General features: G+C 36.1%; 9 protein-coding genes across 9 annotated transcripts; 5 read left to right on the forward strand and 4 right to left on the reverse strand.

The window, feature by feature from the left end:
- Positions 1–54: 54 nt before the first annotated feature.
- Positions 55–1,032, forward strand: FDP41_008365 (uncharacterized protein; the record flags this gene model as incomplete). The annotated part of the gene is made up of 1 exon (XM_044712210.1): positions 55–1,032. The coding sequence occupies one exon, from the start codon at positions 55–57 to the stop codon at positions 1,030–1,032; it is 978 nt and encodes a 325-aa protein (XP_044557871.1).
- A 299-nt stretch (positions 1,033–1,331) lies between these two features.
- Positions 1,332–2,832, reverse strand: FDP41_008366 (uncharacterized protein; the record flags this gene model as incomplete). Its single annotated transcript, XM_044712211.1, has 2 exons — positions 1,332–2,490; positions 2,546–2,832. 2 exons carry the CDS (start codon positions 2,830–2,832, stop codon positions 1,332–1,334), a joined length of 1,446 nt encoding a protein of 481 aa, XP_044557872.1.
- A 55-nt stretch (positions 2,833–2,887) lies between these two features.
- Positions 2,888–3,268, reverse strand: FDP41_008367 (uncharacterized protein; the record flags this gene model as incomplete). The annotated part of the gene is made up of 1 exon (XM_044712212.1): positions 2,888–3,268. The coding sequence occupies one exon, from the start codon at positions 3,266–3,268 to the stop codon at positions 2,888–2,890; it is 381 nt and encodes a 126-aa protein (XP_044557873.1).
- Positions 3,269–3,773: 505 nt separating this feature from the next.
- FDP41_008368 (uncharacterized protein) lies at positions 3,774–6,268 on the forward strand (the record flags this gene model as incomplete). Its single annotated transcript, XM_044712213.1, has 3 exons — positions 3,774–4,239; positions 4,402–4,533; positions 4,605–6,268. 3 exons carry the CDS (start codon positions 3,774–3,776, stop codon positions 6,266–6,268), a joined length of 2,262 nt encoding a protein of 753 aa, XP_044557874.1.
- Positions 6,269–6,799: 531 nt separating this feature from the next.
- Positions 6,800–7,810, reverse strand: FDP41_008369 (uncharacterized protein; the record flags this gene model as incomplete). Its single annotated transcript, XM_044712214.1, has 1 exon — positions 6,800–7,810. One exon carries the CDS (start codon positions 7,808–7,810, stop codon positions 6,800–6,802), a length of 1,011 nt encoding a protein of 336 aa, XP_044557875.1.
- Positions 7,811–8,176: 366 nt separating this feature from the next.
- On the forward strand, positions 8,177–9,427 carry FDP41_008370 (uncharacterized protein; the record flags this gene model as incomplete). The annotated part of the gene is made up of 1 exon (XM_044712216.1): positions 8,177–9,427. The coding sequence occupies one exon, from the start codon at positions 8,177–8,179 to the stop codon at positions 9,425–9,427; it is 1,251 nt and encodes a 416-aa protein (XP_044557876.1).
- Positions 9,428–9,874: 447 nt separating this feature from the next.
- On the forward strand, positions 9,875–12,419 carry FDP41_008371 (uncharacterized protein; the record flags this gene model as incomplete). The annotated part of the gene is made up of 5 exons (XM_044712217.1): positions 9,875–10,520; positions 10,690–10,857; positions 10,937–11,181; positions 11,290–11,600; positions 11,756–12,419. The coding sequence occupies 5 exons, from the start codon at positions 9,875–9,877 to the stop codon at positions 12,417–12,419; spliced, it is 2,034 nt and encodes a 677-aa protein (XP_044557877.1).
- Positions 12,420–12,535: 116 nt separating this feature from the next.
- FDP41_008372 (uncharacterized protein) lies at positions 12,536–17,988 on the reverse strand (the record flags this gene model as incomplete). The annotated part of the gene is made up of 8 exons (XM_044712218.1): positions 12,536–12,709; positions 12,774–12,952; positions 13,012–13,327; positions 13,389–13,930; positions 14,034–14,769; positions 14,826–15,842; positions 15,893–16,752; positions 17,271–17,988. 8 exons carry the CDS (start codon positions 17,986–17,988, stop codon positions 12,536–12,538), a joined length of 4,542 nt encoding a protein of 1,513 aa, XP_044557878.1.
- A 939-nt stretch (positions 17,989–18,927) lies between these two features.
- FDP41_008373 (uncharacterized protein) lies at positions 18,928–20,100 on the forward strand (the record flags this gene model as incomplete). Its single annotated transcript, XM_044712219.1, has 1 exon — positions 18,928–20,100. One exon carries the CDS (start codon positions 18,928–18,930, stop codon positions 20,098–20,100), a length of 1,173 nt encoding a protein of 390 aa, XP_044557879.1.
- Between the last annotated feature and the right edge of the window lie 85 nt (positions 20,101–20,185).

Raw genomic sequence — 20,185 nt, forward strand, 5'->3', positions numbered from 1 at the left:
TGCGACACACAAACAAAAAAAAACAACCAACAACAACAATAACAACAACAAATAATGTCGTCCTTCTCTGTCGAACAAATCATTCAACGGTTGATGTCAAATGCCAACAAGAACAACTCTCTTGAAAAAGGTTCCATATCAAGCAATGTCAGCAATCAAAACTGCAGGGATGATCCAACCTCTCCTTCTCCTCACTCCAACTTTTCTTTGATCCAACCAGAATCTACAATCAACCAACAAGAGAAACTTATCGAATTTTCCAATTTGGGAAATAGCCCAAACACATTCGAACGCAATATCAACAACACTCCAAAAGTTTCAGCACGATACACCCAATTACGAAAACAATTACGAGCATGTCATAATTTTAAAGACAATTACTTTGTGTTTGACTCTTCATCTGCTCCTAAAGAGGAAAAGAATTCTTCTTCTTCTTTAGGAAAGAGAACCAAAGAGAAGCAGAAGGAATCAAAATCGTTCACACAAGACAAGACCAAAAAGTTCAGAAAACAACGAAAGGTTGAAAAGGAACCAAGTTCCTCTTCATCTTCTTCAAGTGACAACAAGATGTTTGACAACTCTCTCAACCATTCGATCCAAAAACAACCACAAGAACAGAATAGAAGCAGCAGCAACACTCTTGGTTCTCCTCCTTCACATCAAAGTTCTTCTCTTACCTCTTCTTGTTCATTGTCAACTCCTTCTTCTTTCCATTCGTTTGAAGTCCCACCTTCTTCTTCCTTTCGAATTTCATCAATGACAAGTGGCAATGAACCACCATCATTGTCTGATGTTTCATCCAATGTGCCAATGCTGTCCTTTGACAGAAGTGACATGAATGGTGACGTACTGATGAATCAGAACAACAACAATTATCACGACACGACGAATGCTTATCAAACATTGATGACTTTATTCGACCCGTCAAATCCAGATTTCGAAAGACAGTATCAGCAAGTGTTAAAGGCATGGCAAATGGTGAAGCAAATTCTTGCACTGTGTGCAGCGAACAATCATTCATCGAATTTGTAATCTACTTTGACAATTCATCAACTCAAAAACAACTTCTTTCAACTAAACTTGGTCGAATGAATGCGGTGGAGACCTTGGCTCACCATTATCACCACGTGGTAGGTACGAATAAACTATCACCAATGGACAAAACGTCTTCAACAAGATTTACAAGAGAAAGTTGATGCCAATTTATTCAAGATCAAAGATGCGTCTAAGAGAGAGTTCAACAAGCTTAAATGTTTTAGTTTGATTATTATGAAGACCATTCAATCACCGATTCCATTGCGTTATTTTACAAGTTATTTCACTTAATATATTCAAAATAGATTCTTCTTGTGTTCCAATTTTGTGACAAATCCAAATGAATATCTTCGTGGAGAATCGAAACATTGATTCCATAATCGTTCTTCAAGAATTTTTAAACAAGTTTCATATGCATTTTTCACCTCATCTTCCCAATGCGGAAATTCCAAAAGTGTTTTTTGATACAATTCCAAAAGTCCATCTTCGAGATTCAATGCTTGAATTTGATTCACATATTGTTTCAAAAATGTTTGTCCCATGGTCTGTTCCTTAAAATTCATGAGAAGATCCATAATTCTTTTTTGCATTTCCGGTTGTGACATGTTTTGTTCAGAATATGGAGAATTTTGATCATCACCACCTCTAGAAACATGATTTCCAATCATTTTCATTTGTGGTAAGACATGACGTGTGAAATATGAAATGATGTCTTTTGATTCTTGAGGAAATAGTTCCAGAGCATATTGTTGTAATTGATGGAATGTGGACATGGAAATGGGTTGTGTGGCACTGAAAAATTGTAAACATCCATAGATCAATTCAATGATAGATTCAAATTCTGTGACATGTGGAAGTTTTGATTTCATAAGATTACAAAACTGAACTTTTCGTTCTTCGTGTTGAGGTAATTCTTTGGTTACACATAGAAATTGAGATTCTAGATAGTTGAATGCCTTGTCAAGACAAGCGTCATTATTCACATTCATCACTTTAGCGACTTCATAAATGACAGCTAGAATTTGATAAACATTGGAGTCCAGTGTTCGATAAATGACACTCTGTACCAATTTTCTATTATTGGTTTCTTGCATGAGAAGAAGACCTTTGTTTGTTTCTTGGTCATTGGAGAGTCGAGAGAGCCATTCTTGAACTGAATTTTTTAACAAATCGAGTTTAGAGGGTTGTGACGCATTTTCCAAAATTTCAGTTTGTGGTTGAATGAAAGGTGTCGATGAATAATATTCAGTAGGAGGATGTTCACTAGGAGTGTCACTTGTCATGTCTTCCTCAATGTCAATAAATAAGGTAGAAGATATTCCTTCATCCTGTTCAACGTTCGATGGAGTTGTTCGTTTTTGCTTCTTTTTTGATGTTTGAGAATCAACATTCTCTTCTTTTGAACTTTGTTTGTTTTCTATTGCTCGTTTTTGGGTCGATACGATTCTGGAATACCTTGTGGTAAATAGATTGGTTTCGACGTGAAATAGTGTGAAAATTTCGCAGGGACTCTTTTCTAAAAATAGAAAATCTCACAAATTTGTATCCATAATGGACAATCCATTCATACTTGTTATTTACAAGGTCCAAATGTTCAATATTTTCAGAATCTCTCAATGAATGTTCTCCATTTGTGTGATTACTTGAATTTTCACTTGAATATTCATCCTTATACAAGTGAGCTTCAACTTTGAACATTCCATAAATGACAATCTTTAATTTTGCGAATGGCATGTATGTTTTTTGATCTTTCTTAAAGAACATCTTGCTGCTAAAAAAACTAATCAACTTGACCATTTTGTGGTCAACAGTACTCCGTGTCACTCGAATGAATGGACATTCTTCACGTTCCTTAAAGTCCAGGTAACATTTTATCACCCAACGATCGTTCATTGGTGTAAACACCTTTTCCAATGGTTGGAACCCACAAAATAAAATCAGTCACTTGATTCGTGTCAGGAGCTGTCAGTAATCCTTCTCCCTTCTTTGACAAGTGTACATTAAATTTAAAAACAGCATTCACACGCTCTGGAATTTCAATGTTACAAATTCCATTCGTCAATTTGAAATAGATTGTTTCCAAGTTCTTATCTGAACTTTTGTCAATCGTTTGTGAAACGTAAAAATTGACAGGTTGTCCAAAATCATTGAGAAGATTTGACACATCCAATTCAAAACTTAACACCACACTTCTCGCCACCTCTCGAACAATGAGACATTTTCGGTTTGGCATGTTCCATTCGACACGTCGGACAAAAGTACACACCACAACCATTATGTTTGATTTTTATAATTCCTTTCACGCCAGTTGTCAACTTGAAATGGACAGCGTTTGAAAATTTACAACGATCAATGGATGAAGTTGAAATATTTTCCAATGATGATGATGCATTGGATGATGTATTGGATACATGAGGATTCAATTCGGAAGAAGAAAGTGGAAATTCCAGAAGTTTTTTGTTGTTGTTTTTTAAGAGAAATTGTTGGAGATGGGAATGAACATTTCTTGATGTTTCGAACAGTTGATTGGTTCCATAATTAAAACCTTCTGAAATGCCACAAGATGATGAAAGGAACAACAGAAAGTATAATGTACTCACCTATTGTACATACATATTTGACAAATTTAGAAACATTCACGTTCGCAATAACTGGTCAACAACCTTTATTGAACACTGTGCTCCTTGTTGGAGTTGGAAACTGTCAATTTGATTTTTGATTCAATTAAAAAGAAAAAAATGCGACAAGTCGCTGTTGGACAAGAGAGATTTGCATTTACTCCTTGTCGCTACGGCCAAAGCTGCTGTCATGACAAGACAAGTGGTCTCATTAGCGCCATCATCCTTGTAGTAACGAGTTCCGTGATGTTGAACCTTTTTCAATTCTTCACGGAGGCCAGTCCGACTCAATTTGTGGATTTGACAAGTGACAGCGGATTTGGCAGTTCGTATCAAAATTTGGTTTTAAATCAAGATGGTACCATCATGTCCACCAATGCTGCTTCCTCGATCGTATTGAATCAAACAAGTCTCCTCTCCTATGATCGTTATATTTTAAATATGACAAATTTAAATAATACTTTTTTGTACACTTATGGAAGCGAAGTCGGATTTCTTTATTATGGAATTGTCTATCAAATCATTTGTTTGTGTTTTGAATTTGTGATGATTGTATTGGCTGCTTCTCCATTGATTGCGAAAAGAGGTGAGTGCGTGATGATGATAATTGAAGATTTAAATGTCAAACTTCAAAAATCTTGTCATTCTCACGAAAATCTAAAACTCTTTTTTAATTTAATTCATCATCATCATGATAATCAATCTGAATGATTCATTAATGATGAAATATGGTCATCATTCAAAATAGGAAGAACTTGGCAAAAGAAAGTATTGCTTGCATTTTGCATGATTGCTGCAATTATGGAATTTGTGGCACAACCTTTTGATTTGTTGAAGATTTTTCATCCACTACAAGATCGATCCATTTCGAATGCAGCCAGTAAGTAGTACGAGTCGACGTATTCATGATGACCATTAAATGTCATGAACTGTCACTTGTCATTTTTCAAGCTCTGTTTCTTCCTCACTTCTTTGCCAGAATGCAATTCCAAGCTATTTATGCACTCTTCGTCTATCTCTTCTTTAAAATTATCAAAATCATTCTCACCATTGCTGAACGAATGAATACTAAAAGAAAACGTGAAGAAATTAAAGAAATGTACAAGAAGGCAATTTTAGGTCTTGGTCCCACCAATACAGAATCAGCAACAGTTGATAAACATCCATCGAATAACAATAACAACAATAACAACAACGGAATAGATTCATCATCTCCTCGATCCGAAACATCTGGATTTCTAAATTTGGGAAATGTCAACAATGTCACTACTGCCATGACCACTCACAACGTGCATCATCAACATTCCTCCAGTTTGAATATTCCAAACGTTGTTGGAGGACTGTCTCCTCAACTTTCAGGAACTCCAAACTTGGCATCGCCACCTCTTGTTGGAAGTGTGAACTCATCTCCTCATTTAGAAAATACTGCCAATAATCACAACACATCCATGGATGATGAATTATGGTACATGAAAAATCAAAGTGTTTCACCCAATGGTTTAATGCCTTCTTCGAATAATATGGGAGGAGGAAATGGAACTACAACTGGATTATTACAACCCAATGCAAATCCTTCTTCTTCTTCTCCAAATATGTCCAACAACCATACGACCCTTTCTGGAACTTCACCAATTCCTTCTTCTTCGAGTTTGAATCCTGCCAATTTTGCAAAAAAAAATTCCTTAGATATTACGTATTCACACAATATTGATCATGCACTTAAAACAATTTCAAAAAATTCGACCACTCTTTCATTGAAACAAGCTGAAAATAGAAGAGGAAGTTCTTCATCAAATATTTCAGATACTTCCATGACGGGTCTATTAGTAGCAAATAAGAAAGTCATTGAAATCTCTTCACGAGACAGAGCGACCAGTAATGTTTCAGGAGAATCAAAATTGAGTGAATTAGATAAGGCATTATCATTGGCAGTTCCAACTTCTTCCTTTTATGAAAAATATCCAAGTTCTCCAAGTGTGAAATTTCTCAAAATTCTGAAACTGTTCATGATGATTGTATTCATTCTTCATGTTGTATTGAGTGTGATGGATATTATTTGCATGCTTGCTTTTTACTTGTGGGAATTTTTTGGTTCAAATGTGATGAGTGGATTTTTCCCTTCACTGGATGTGTATCCAACGGTGGCATTTTCCATTTCATTGGCATTTTCGGTTTCAATGGTGACATTTGCAGGTGTGAATTTTGTGCTAATTCTCGTATTTACCTATGTCTTGTATTTTCATCCAGATCATGACGATGCTATTAAGAGTGCCATTTTAGGACATCCCATGCCTTCGAGTCAAAATATTGGACCTATGAAAGTAGCTTTGGAAACGATTGAGGAAAATAAGAATCGATCCTTGATTTGTACGGCTGTCTTGTTGTGTCACGTTTTTGTGGCAGCCTATGTGGCTATTTATCCTCTCTTTTATTATAGCATGTTGATGCAGGGAATGAGTTTCTTGTACCAAATTATTTTCTATTTTGGAAGAAGAATTGGAACCATGTGTGCCATCTTGTCGATTTATTTGTTGTATGTGCCATTCTTTAAAATGTATCATGGCATTACAAAAATTCAAACGACCAAGAATAAGAAAATTGCTCTGTTCAGATAAAAGCTAGATAAATTGTGTATGAAACAGAAATTGTTTTAATAATGGCTGTATTATAATTCAAATATTTTCTTTTTTGAAAAGACGACATAAGGCTGATCTAACCCATTCACAGTTCTTATGAACAACACTATCCTGAAATTTGAAAATATAAAAAAGTCTTCAGTGAATTTCACAGAAAAAAGAAATGGTTTGTTGGTGAAAGAAAAAAGGCTACAGCACTGCAGGTTCCCAATTTGTCTCCAACCTCAGTACTGATGCAGCTCGACGATGCTTAACTTCTCAAATCGGACGGGATGAGGTGCATTCATCGTGATATGGCCGTAGCCATTCTATTACTATCGCACTATGTTTTCAATTTCAGGATCGTGTACAGAGAGAATGGGCTGTAAGATAACCTTAATGTTCAAATTTGTTAAAAAATTGTCAGATTTATTGAATTTGAATAACATTTTCAATCTTTTATACGAAAATTATTATCATTGATTGAGAAATTTCTCTTCAATGAATTAACCAGAAATAAATAACAATAATTTAAAATTTAAAACAATCAATCCAGCCTCTTTGTTCCCTTAATATGAATAATCGTTTCCAAGTAGTTAAGCGTTTAACACCAATCGATGCAGCTGTTTGGCCCGTCTTGCTATCCTCGATTTCTCTGACATCTCCTCGCACGTAAATATAGGATTTAAAATGTCCTGCTTTGCTGTGTACTTGTCGTACATAGGGCAGATTTAATTCCACACATTCCTCAAACATGAGTCGCAAATAGCGATATCTGTCTGGAATTTTATACTTTCCATTCAAGAATGAACATCCATCTGGAAAGGTGTAGTCGTTGTTCATGTTATTATCATCGTTAGGAGAAACACCTTTTTCATAAAATTGCCCCAAACCAAACCCAAAATCTTTCTTTAAGAAGATTTCCTTCTGATGGTATACAACCTCAGGAGCATTTGCTGATTTATCTTTCAATTTGGAAATAGCTTCTTCACACACATTCTTCAACTGCAATGACGGTTCCTCAATCAAATAGGTTTCTGGATTCAACATGATAAAGTCCAAGTTTCTACTTTCCATCAATGAACATGTTTTCTCTGAAAATGGACAAAATATTTTCTCCGTAATTTTAGAAAGAGGTAAACCATGCAGCTTTTGAGGTAAATCAATCATAAATAGGAGAGGACTTGTAAGGCTTCCTCTTCCAATAAAGAACATATTTTGTGTTGCCTCTCCCTTATTATTCTTATATACAAGCAATTGTACCAAAACTTGTTTTTTCTCTTTGCTGTATTGAATCACTGAAATGGAATACTTTTCCATCATACTACGATCTACTTGCAAAATTAATTTATATTTCGTTTCGTTTTTTCCTGATTTCTTGGATCGTTTTAATTTCAAGAAATTTTGGATCTCTTTTCCGGTTAACTGTGTTTCTATAATTTCCAACTCGAGAGAAGAACCTTTTTTCCGGCTTTCGAACACGAGATCAATAGCATCCGAAAAATCGGAGAGCATTTCTCGATGCCGAGATTGGATCGTCATTTTTTTTGTTCTTGTTTTTCTTCAATAATATACAAGAAAAACTTGAAATTCCAATTTTAGGATTCATAGAAGGTTCAACTTTGTGATTGTACGATCAAGATGCTTCTGAGGAAGAAGAATCAAAGTTGTGATTTGATTTCAACCTTCCTGATTCGTAGGTTTCAATAATAAACTAAAAGAGAATTCAGCAAAGATGAAAAGTGTGGGATTTCAATGAGCAGTTGGACAGTTTTAGACAGAAGGTAACTGAAACAAACACAAATATGAATTTCATTACTTGGCAATTAATACGGTAGCTTTCATCAGAAACGAAATCTAAAGTTGCCTTTAAACTTAAGCATTCTTTCAATTACTCGAATTCAAAAAATGTCTCAAAGCCAATCGCTGAAAGCAACTTCCAATCCTTCGGCGGCAGCTTTAAAATCCGTTCTCCTAAATTTCCTTCAATATTATCATTGTGGTAATCCCGAATGTAAATACTATCACGAAGAACAACCGTTGGATCGGCCCCTCCTGGAGCAAAAGCTGGATTCCGGAGAAGGAATTTGTTTGAAATGTTTCTCTTGCGAGGAACGGTTATACCCGTGCGAGTGTTGTTCTCAACTCTTTGGTGGAGTTCATTCAAACATGAATAACCATCATTCTCCTCATGATGATGATGAAAGAAAGGACATGATAAAATTTTGTTCCTTCTGTAGCTTTCCGAACGTTGCAAATAATGAATGGAGAAAAAGGCTTTCAACTCTCATGTGCTCGGAACAAGACTGTATGGAATCTATGAAATTTGTACAAATGCAACTGGTAGAATTATCAATGATCATGGAAGAACAGCCTCATGAGGGCGTTATTCCATCATCATCACTAACTGAGGTTCAACAGAGCTCTGTAACATCTTCATCATCATGCGAAAAGGAATACTTTAAGCATCTAGAAGGTCTATTTGCCCCAAATGATAACAAATTACTAGGAGAACTTTTTTATGCAACACCCATATCCATCTCTGCTGCTCTCAAGAAATCTATTGTCATTCTGACAGAACCTAAGGCCATATTCACTGAGGCCGACTTTAAAATGTTAAACTCTCTCTATCGTAATGATGGCAAGGACGAAATTGAGGACTCTCATGTGAAGACTCTGTTGCTAAATATTGAAACTTTTTTCATTAAGAACGGAGTGTTGCATTCACTGCTTGAGAACATCAAAATGTATCTATTGTCGAGCGTGAATTTTTCACTTATTCCTAACTGTAGTCGACATGGTGTTATCAAATCCATTTTCAACAATCAATTCATGCTCATGATGGAATCTCTACAACAAGAATTTCATTTAAACTTGTATCCTAAAATTTTGAAACCTCTGAATGACCATTTTGCAACCCTAACAAGATCACACATGCAACACAGTCGCAACAACTTTAATTTCCCACAAAATAACAGAGATCAGCAAGGAAAATCTATGCCCTCATTCTTTGTGTATCCCTTCACAGAACAAGCAAGCATTCCTCACAGCAGCAAGGACACAACGATACTGTTCGAGAAACGTTTCAAATTATGGCGACAGCTCTATTTTCATTTATGTTACATTAATCACGTGCTGTCTCTGAGTCCGTTCTACTAGGTCCAACACAACACAGTTGAAACATGCAGGTACAATACAATGGGAGGAAAACGGTTGGCCATTTGTGGAATCCTCGAGGATTCTGTGGATTCAACATACAGCTCATTTCAGTTCATGATTTGTACAGGAGAAAAGGAGTCGGATTGAAAGGAAAGGGATTTGGCTGCTTTAAGAAAAGTCTGACCTTCAATATAAATCAATCATCTAACGTCATGCATGTTCAATGGAGGTCGTACATGTGAGCGGAGCTGAATAAATTAACTCACCAAATAAACTTAGCTGAGTTTATTCCTAATCCTTTTCATTTGTGTGCGACTCGAATCCCAGCAGTTTTTCTCATATATATTATTAATACACTTCTCATTCATCAAATCGATCTTTGTGAGACACTCACAGGATTTAAAAAGGTGATTCCTTTCATGGACTCCACTTTACAACACAAAAAAAATGCAACCTTCGATCCGTGACGAATTGGCCGTTCTCGCCAAAGGCATTCCTCAAGATTCTCTTCCACCAAAATTATCGTACTCGGAGATGAGAGATCCTTCGGTTCCGCACGCTCCCATCAAGAATATTGATAGAATTCTTCCCAACAAGCAAGATCAAAAACAAGCCGTTGCCAATGCTCTTCGTTATTTCCCCAAAAAGTTTCATCAGGAATTAGCAGAAGAATTTATCTATGAATTAAAGACTTTTGGACATATTTACATGTACCGTTTTAGACCAAGAAATTTTGAAATGAAGGCTTACTCGGTGGAGGATTATCCTGCAAAATGTAAACATGCTGCGGCCATCATGGTGATGATTTGTAATAATTTAGATCCTCGGGTTGCTCAATTTCCTCACGAGTTGGTTACATACGGAGGTAATGGATCAGTGCTTTCTAATTGGGGACAGTTTTTGTTGTTGATGAAGTATTTGAGTGAAATGACAGAAGAACAAACATTGGTCATGTATTCGGGACATCCACTGGGATTATTCCCTTCATCTCCAATGAATCCAAGAGTGATGATTACCAATGGTCTAGTCGTTCCTAATTTTTCAAGTCGTGATGATTATGAAAGACTTTATGCCATGGGAAATACTATTTATGGTATGTAGAAAAATCAAACAATTGTTGTAATTGATATATTTCACTATATTAATTATGATGAAATTGAATGCATCAATGAATGAAACGGTGAACATGATCGTTTTTCGTGTGACATTTTAACATGGAATCATTACATTATGGTGTAATCACATGATAACATTAATTACAGGACAAATGACGGCTGGCTCCTACTGTTACATTGGACCTCAAGGAATTGTTCATGGAACTACATTAGTTGTGTTGAATGCCGGTAGAAAATACTTGTCACTCGAAGATTTGAGCGGAAAAGTTTTTGTCACTTCTGGATTGGGTGGAATGAGTGGAGCTCAACCAAAAGGTTTGTATTTTAAAGATCATAACTATATTCAAATCTTGTGACATGAATACTTTTTTTGTCATTTTGTACATCATGACAGCTGGAGTTATTTGTGGATGCATCACAGTTGTTGCTGAGGTAAATGCTGATGCTCTCAACAAGCGATTGAACCAAGGATGGCTCAAAGAATCAGTTGGTACTGATCTCGACAAGTGTATTCAAAGAATTAAGGAAGCTCGTAAAAACAAGGAAGTGACCTCCATTGGTTATCTTGGAAATATTGTTGACTTATGGGAAAGACTTGCAAAAGAAGATGAATTACTTGTCGAATTAGGAAGTGATCAGGTATGTTGAATTTAAGAGAGTGTTTTCAAAAACCGTATATACTTGACGACATGTCACACAACATTAATATTTTAACACTTGATTGCTTCACACAAAACTCAATTTTAGACCTCACTTCACAATCCACATGCTGGAGGATACTATCCTGTTGGATATTCCTACGAAGAATCAAATAAGATTATGAAAGAAGATCCAGAAAAATTCAAACAATTAGTCAGTGAAAGTTTGCGAAGACAAGTCGCTGCTATCAATTCGCTAACCAACAGGGGAATGCGATTTTGGGATTATGGTAATTGTTTCCTCTATGAAGCCTCAAGAGCAGGAGCTGACATTTTGAAAGACAATGGAGATTTCAAATATACATCCTACGTTCAGGATATTATGGGAGACATTTTCTCACTTGGTTTTGGCCCATTTAGGTATGTATAATGTTTTATCGATAATTATTAATGCGAATTTAAACTTTAATTCCAATCACAATCATATGTTTCAATGACCTTCAATAATTGTGACGGATCATCATTATGGAATCATCAATTTATTGGAATATAATTGTTGCAATTTGCACAAAAAGATGGGTTTGTTTGAGTGGAAACGAGAAGGACTTGGAAACAACAGATCAAATTGCAGCTCAAGTCATTAAGAGTCTCATGGAAAAAGCTCCAATCAAACCTGCACAGCAATACAAGGATAATTACAAATGGATTGTACAAGCTGGCGAAAACAAACTTGTGGTTGGATCTCAAGCAAGAATTCTCTACTCTGACATTGAAGGCAGAATGCAAATTGCTCTCGAATTTAATAAGGCCATCCGTGAAGGAAGAATTTCTGGACCAATTGCACTCAGTAGAGATCATCATGACGTTTCTGGTGCTGACAGTCCTTTCAGAGAGACTAGCAATATTTATGATGGATCTAACATCACAGCCGATATGAGCACACATACGTTTGCTGGAAATGCTATTCGTGGCGCTACATGGTGTGCTCTTCACAATGGAGGTGGAACAGGTTTTGGATTGGCCTCTAATTGTGGTTTTGGTCTCGTGTTGGACGGAACTGAAGATGCAGATGAGAGAGCCAAGAATGTGTTGTTCTGGGACGTTTCGAATGGATTAGCGAGAAGAAGCTGGTCCGGCAACAATAATGCATATGAAACAATTCATAGAGCCATGGAAGTGAATCCAAATTTAAAGGTTACAATTCCAGAGTTTTGCGATCTTGATCAGCTCAATTTGTAATGTATTAGATGATACGACTTGATGTGGACAAATAGTTTCAACTTAAAAGTTTGATACTGCATTCCAAGCAAATTACACGAATAAAAGCGGATCATTGTGAACATCCAAACCACCAATTACGCCTCAACGCTGTTCCTTTGCTCTTCATTGGTGTTTGAATTGAATATATTGGAAGCAGAATTATTTTCACTTAATCTCCTGCGAAGGTCAGTCGTGAAAAGAGCTTCATCTGCACTCTTTGAGGGATTTTGGTAATACTTTTGGTTGAGGAGATAGGTCTTCATTTTGCCCTGTTAATTGAAAGTTCATGAATGAATTTCAGTTATGCAATTCTGAAATCAGAAAACTACTCACCTTTCCTTTCACCTCAATTTCACGTTCTTCGAATTCAAACAAATCGTGAACTCTTTCATAAGTTTGTCGTGACAATTGTATTCTGCCAGGTACACCAGAACTCTCCATTCTCGAAGCAGTGTTGACTGCATCTCCCCAAAGATCATAGGCAAATTTCCTCGTGCCCAAAACCCCAGCAACTATTGAACCAATAAATTAATATTTCACACACAGAAACAAAATTCGAGCTACTACCTACCGACGGATCCACTATGAATGCCCACACGTATGTTCACAGAAGCATTATTTTCGGAATTGTAAATATAAATCGCACCAAAAGCATCCATTGCAAAACGAAGGACCTTTTCGGGGTGATCAGATTGCATGCAATTATGTAATCCACCAGCACAAAAATAAGCATCTCCAATCGTTTTGATCTTCTCTAAATCGTAGTAATCTGAGAGAGTATCAAAATAGTTAACGATTTTGTTTAGCATGGAAACCACCTGTTCTGGATCAAGAGAACTGCTCATAGTAGTGAATCCAACAATATCTGAAAAGAAGCAAGTCACATCCTGTTGTTTGCAGTATGAAAAGAATGAGTCAGTAAAAAGTAAGGAGATGACATGAACTTACCTTAAAGTTTTCATAGATATTTGTTTCTCCTGCCTTTAACCTATTGGCGACTGGTTCTGGCAAAATGTTCAAAAGTAAGGCCTCAGATTTCATCTTTTCTTGATTAATGAGATTATTGTGTTTGATTTCTGTTGTGATGTCTTTGATAAAACATGAAATGATGGAGCGTTTTGAAGTACTAGAGCTCTTGTCTTTGCTCGATTGTAAAATGCTTATTGAGATTGAGACTCGAGCAAAGAATTTTCTTTCATTCTTTCTCACACAAACCAATTCAAACGTCTCTCCAGTGTTTTCAGTAGAGTTACGTAGTCGCACAAGTGCTGTTTCTAATTTATCCTTACTCTCCTTATCAAACAATATAAGCAAGCTACTTCCAATCACATCAGTAGCCTTATATCCAAACATAGTCTCCGATGAAGGGTTGAAGATCTCAATGACAGCCATATTGGTACACAAAATGACTCCGTCCACTGCTGCATCACAAATAGCCTTAACTTCATTCCTTCCATCATCCTTAGAACTCTTTTTTCTTCTGAAAGTTTCTGTTCATGATAAAGTTTCTCAGAGGGTCAATGTTGTCTAGAACGTCACAAGGTACCATGTTAAACATCAACATAAAGATTGCTCTCTCTTTCTTAATCTGACCATAGTACCGTTGAGCGAAAATGAGTATAATCAAAACCGCTGCTGGCAAAACACATGCCAGCCCACTGATCATTCGCTCCCGAATTACGGTAGTGAAATAGTTAATGGACAATAGCATCAAGTCCCAGCTCAACGTTCTTGTCTGAATATAGACCATGTAATTCTTCCAAAACTGGTCAAGAAGCTCGGCGTCTGGATATTTCCTATTAAAAACATCTTCTGTTTGTCGAGTTAGGAGATACACATTGGCATCAATTAGCTGATCAAGTGACATGCAATATATTTGTTCAATTGCAAAATTGTTGAATGAGAAGTTGCCGCAACTCTTATTCGCAATTACTAGCTTTTGATCGATTTCACTACTCATTCCAACAAGATTAAAGTATCCACCTTCCTGATCACCATACTTGAATCCATTGTATTGGTCCATTATATTGTAGGACTTAGCAAATGTGTACATTTCGTCACGGGTATACCTCAAATCTTGATTGTCATCAAACAATAATTGAAGACTACCAAAAGTGATTTTTGTCAAGTCATGAGTAATTTCTGTTCCATGCTGAACTTTGGAAATTGCATTCAAGTTGTATTTAAGGTTATTGGTTGCTTCATATAGAATTAATGCTATGGATAAATAGATCAACAAAAAACACACAACTATCAAGCATATGAACAACCTGGGTGGAGAAAAATAGTTTGATCTCGAAAACTCAACTCGATGGTCAAATGCTTGAGTCTGTATGGTGAACAAATGATATTAATATATTTCAGCATACGAAGTTCAGAACTTACCTTTTTCTCCAAATCATTTCTAATTTGACCAACTTCGTCCTTGGGAATATGTTGGAGTAGCTTGATTATTTTTCTTCCCTGCTGAATAAAATTAATTGTAACAATGATATACATCAAAAAGTAAATAGAGAGCAGAGCAAGTACAGCTGATATTAGTCCAATCAGTACTTGTTGCTGATGTGCAACATGTTCAAAATTCCTTTGTGTTAATGTATCACAAAATACCTCAAATATATCGAGAAAATTAATTCTATTAGCCCAAAGGAATAAAAATTCATATCTAGAAGTGTTCAAAAATTGAGAGGCATTGAAATTACTAATGACGTCAGTAACTGTATAAATATGATGCATTAATTCTGCATAAGTCATCTCTCTTGTACTGTATGTGAAATTATTTGTGTGGTCTATTGAAGGAATGAGAACGTCCTTCTTCGGTGTAAGCATATCATTCTTCATTTGTTCCGTAAATATGGGCTGTTGAACAGTCTCGATCATAGTCAGTACCATGGACGAGTACCATTTGGTTCGGTCTTGAATAGATCTTAAAACTGTTTCATCAATAGCTCCATGTATTTCCAAGAATTTTTGAACATATCTATATTCACATACAGTGGCCATTGCTGAAATTGGTAGAGGAGCAGAATTAATCATGACTGTAATCTGGGTGTTTTCTGATGAAAGATTAATGTTAATTATTTCACTGACAATAACCGCTGCTATCGAAACGAATGCGATTGATGTAAATAAAATGATAAGCGAGTAGTTCACATTTTCCTTCTTGAGGGCGTTTCGATACAAATCCTTTAGCTTTTCATTGGGGTTTAACTTTTGTCCAAATTGCGAGGCAGATTCGAGGTCATTCAAATCTCCCTCTGGAATTTCAAAAATGCTCTTTCTTTCTGTAAATTTGGAGGTCTTGGTATTGGTGGAGGTGCTCATTGGATGGACTCTATTTCGAAAGGTAATTTGTGGAATAGTTCTTTTCTTTGCTTCTGATTCCTCAATTTCATTAGCTCTCTAGAGACGAAATAAATATTAAAGTCAATTTTTAAATTATTCGAACCTACTTCATAATACTCCTCTGCAATCTCTTTTTCAAACAAAAATTGTTCCATGAACCTTGCATATGCTCTATATACTGTTTTGTCACGTTTTTGAGAAATTAAATTCTCTAAAATTGTACGACAGTATTCGGTTTCTAACTGGATCTTTCTTGTCAGTTGTTCGACAGTGATAATAGAAAAGTCGTCTGACATGACATTCTTCCAGAATGTTTTTTGCAGAATCATAATATTTTCTTGAGACTTGTAAACCTTAAATAAATACTCTCCTCTCTCTGCACTTTCAACGTTTTGAGCTTCCATCAAATGCTTCTTTTGTATGTACAAGTCTAGTCTTTGGAACATATTTTCTGAGTTTCCTAACTCTTCGGCTTGCTTTAACAACATGAGGGAGCTGCTATGAAATCCGTCGATAAAATAATGCATATAGATTGCAGTTACAATCAAGTCTGTAAATCTTAGTTCAATCTTACTGGCAGCAAAAGAATTGATCAGACATCGTACATACTCTGTCAATGACCTATCTCTCATTGCCCACTGAATAACCAAATACATGGTTTTCTGATATTCAATTTCATTATCTGTAAGATTAGCGTCCTCAATCAAATCTATCACTCGCTTTACAATTCGCTTCGTTGTAAATTCAATGACAGCAAATCCCACAACAAATCCTACCAAGTACACTATAAATGCTATGCCCATTAAAATTAACCCATACATATCTTTGGAATCTTGCACAGAGCTGACATTTGTCATGACAGAATATGAAATTAGAGAAATCGCTGACCATGAAAAGCAACCAGTCAATATTGCAAATATGATAGAATTTTCAACTCTTCGATAGAATGGGAATCGCATAACAAGCACTACGCATAAGCCAAGTGTTTTGAAAAGATATAGAGATGGTACGGCATAATAAATATATGGTGGAATGGATTGCTGGAAAAAAGCAAACGTGACATTTGAAGTCAACCACAACACATGGAAAAATGGAGAGGAGGCAGTGAAAAAAACGCGAGTTGTAGGATTGAGATCAACCAAGATCAAGCACGATATTGCAGTGATAAAAGAGGTTGCAATCGCGCCTATCAAAGAAACTATTGCAATTGCGGCGTTTAAGGACGACCAGCAATACACGTTCTTATAAACGTTCAATGTTATCGTCACATAGTCGCAGTGCCATAATACTCCATAACAATACATCATTGGAACCCCAAGCAATATATGGACAAGACAAAATATTCTTCACGACAATTAATTAAATGAAAGTCGTAGTGTATGAACTTACCTTGTGTATTTTTTGATTGTTTTCCAATAACGGTTTCCCTTGCCTAACCACGGAGAGTAAATTTGTATTCATTTAAGTTCAACATCAAAAACTTACCCAAAGCAGTCAATGATAACAAAAACATGCTCAACGTTATTATATTGAATATGAAAAAGATCAAGTCGAGAGTAATGATTCCTTCATACGGAATGAAATCAAGTCCTAATGTCCATGTAAAGCCAATAGCTCTCATGACCCAACCTCCATAATATCCCCACTCATATTCATAATAAGTAGAAAGAGAAATCGTTTGAATAATCAGCCATGCATACAGAAGAAAGGACAGCACTTTGTTAGGGATTTGCTCCGCTTCTCGTAAGCCGGTTATGAACAGGGCAAAGCCCTTCTCTATTTTCAACCCTCCCCGAAGTGTGCTTGATGAGTTAGCAACACTTTGTTGTGCTACAGAAGGCGCTGATGGTATAAAGGGAGGCTGTGATCCAATTTGAAAAGGCTCACTTGCACCTGAATCAAGTTGTGGATTTGTAGCTTGTGGTAAGGCCACTGAGATCGCATCCATACTACTTTGAACATCATCCTCCATTGCCGTTGTTGTTGGACCGTACGTAAAACTTCGGTTGGATCGATTGCGGGTGATATCTGGCCTTAGTTGTCGTGTGGAGGGTACTTCTAGGGAGGAAGACGCTGGCATATTACTAGTTGTAGTTGTTACAACAGTAGTATGATTATAATTATTCATAATCGTAGAGCTACCAGGATTCTCATGATTGAGGCCATTGTGGTTGTTGTGGTTATTTGCCAAGGCACCCAACATTTTTTTTAACCTTCCTTTCGTAAGGCGGAAGAGGCATCAAAAAATCTGAACTATCTCTGCCTTGAGAGAGAAAGGAATTTTTGTAGTGTCTTTCGCAAATTGATGGCCAGTGATTCTCGATTAAGGCCAATCAAGTATAATGGAGATCAAAAAAGTCACACATGAACCTTCCAAAAGAAATTAAGATATGTCGTTCATTAGGTAATTATAGAAATACAATTTCGAAATTTGGAGAGAGATATTGTGTTGGACGTTCATATATATATATCGATAAATTTCAAACTGTCATTTACAATTATAAAAGCTAAACTAATCCAGAGCCATGCATTTACTCAGCCTGGAACGGAAAGTAAAATATTTAATTCGGAAAAGTTGTTGAAGGCATGATCGTCGGTTCACCTTGGGTCACTTTTGATTAAAGCAATTCTGTGTCAAAGAATGAAACATTTTTTCTTTTCGGTCGATTTTTCTGGGTTCTTCAAGAAGAATGCAACAAATAGAATCATCACCTTGAATTGATTTGTATTGATACAATATTCCCTGATTTCAAATTGAAGACTTTCGAAAACAAGCGTTTCGACTCTTCAATTTTCGTTTTGAATAATTTCAGAAACAAAAATAGAAAATTTATTAAAAAAAATTAGCGACTTTGTAACTCACATTCCGAAAATTGTGTTGTTAATATTTAAACCGCAACTCTTCATTCTTTTAAACCTTTGTTATTCTTCTTTACAACACTCCATCGGAACGAATAGGTGCATCAAAATTACTAGTTTCTAGAAATTTTCTGAGAATCATCAAGCCCTTTCTTAAGCTGATATTTGAATAGTATCAAATTGTTTACAAATTATAATTTCAATCTTTCATCACATGGTTTACATCTTTAATACTATCATCCATTAATTATCATCATTTTCATTTACGTTCTCATCAACAACAATGAAATTAATCAAGAAAGAAATTGCTGCCAAAGATGGCGAGGGTTACATTGAACTCATGCCCGAAATTGATGAAGACCTTTGGCATTTATATCATATTATTGCTATTGGAGATCGTGTTCGAGCTACAACCATTCGTAAAGTATCAAAAGAATCAAATACAGGACTTGTTAGCAATGAAAAGGTGAAAATTACGATCACCATTGCTGTAGAAAAGATTGACTTTGATCCGAAGGGAAAGTCTTTTCGTATTTCTGGAAAGAATGTTACTGAAAATCAATATATCAAACTCGGACAATATCACACCTTTGATTTAGAGTTAAATCGTAAATTGTCAATTTCCAAAGCAAGATGGGATCAAGTCTTTCTCGACAGAATTGAGGAATCCATTGATATGACTAAAAATTCAGATTTGGCTGCTGTTATCATGTCAGAAGGAAAAGCCCATCTGTGTCTCATTTCACAACACATGACAATTGAAAAACAAAAGATTGAGAAGAGTATTTCAAAGAAGCGATATGCAGAGTCACATGAAAGTGATTTGAATAAGTTTTTCGATGCCATCATACGAGGAATTCAACAACATGTGAATTTTGATATTGTGAAATGTGTCCTGTTGGCATCTCCTGGATTTACTAATGAACAATTTCTCGAATACATGAACAAGATAGCCCAACAAAAAGACCTCAAAGATTTATTGGCCAATAAGGATAAATTTGTTTGTGTGCACTCAAATACAGGGCATTTACATGGATTGAAAGAGGTCTTGCAAGATGAATCTGTTCTGAAGAAATTATCCGATACAAAGGCAGTTAAGGAAGTGAAGGCTCTTGAGGAATTTTATAACATGCTCTCAGTGGATCAAAACCGTGCTGTGTATGGGCCAAATCATGTCATGAAAGCTGCCGAGCAGAATGCAATCGATCTCTTGCTCATTACTGATGAATTGTTCAGGTCGAGTGACCTCAAACAAAGAATTGGCTATGTGAAATTGTGTGAAAATGTTCAATCTACGGGTGGAAAGGTTGTCATGTTTTCTGGCATGCATGTAGCAGGAACACAACTATCACAAATGACAGGTGTTGCTGCCATTTTAAGGTTCCCAATGACCTTCGAGGATGTGGAAAGCGAAGACGAATCTAGTGATGAAAGTGATGGGGATGACCAAGCATAACATATGTTACCTATTGCAGTACAACCCCTAACCACACATCAAATCAAACTGAGCATGTTCAACACAAATTTCAGTTGCGAACCAA

The sequence above is a fragment of the Naegleria fowleri genome (genome assembly GCF_008403515.1).
Source record: "Naegleria fowleri strain ATCC 30894 chromosome Unknown tig61, whole genome shotgun sequence".
In the NCBI taxonomy this organism is placed as follows: domain Eukaryota; phylum Heterolobosea; class Eutetramitea; order Acrasida; family Naegleriidae; genus Naegleria; species Naegleria fowleri.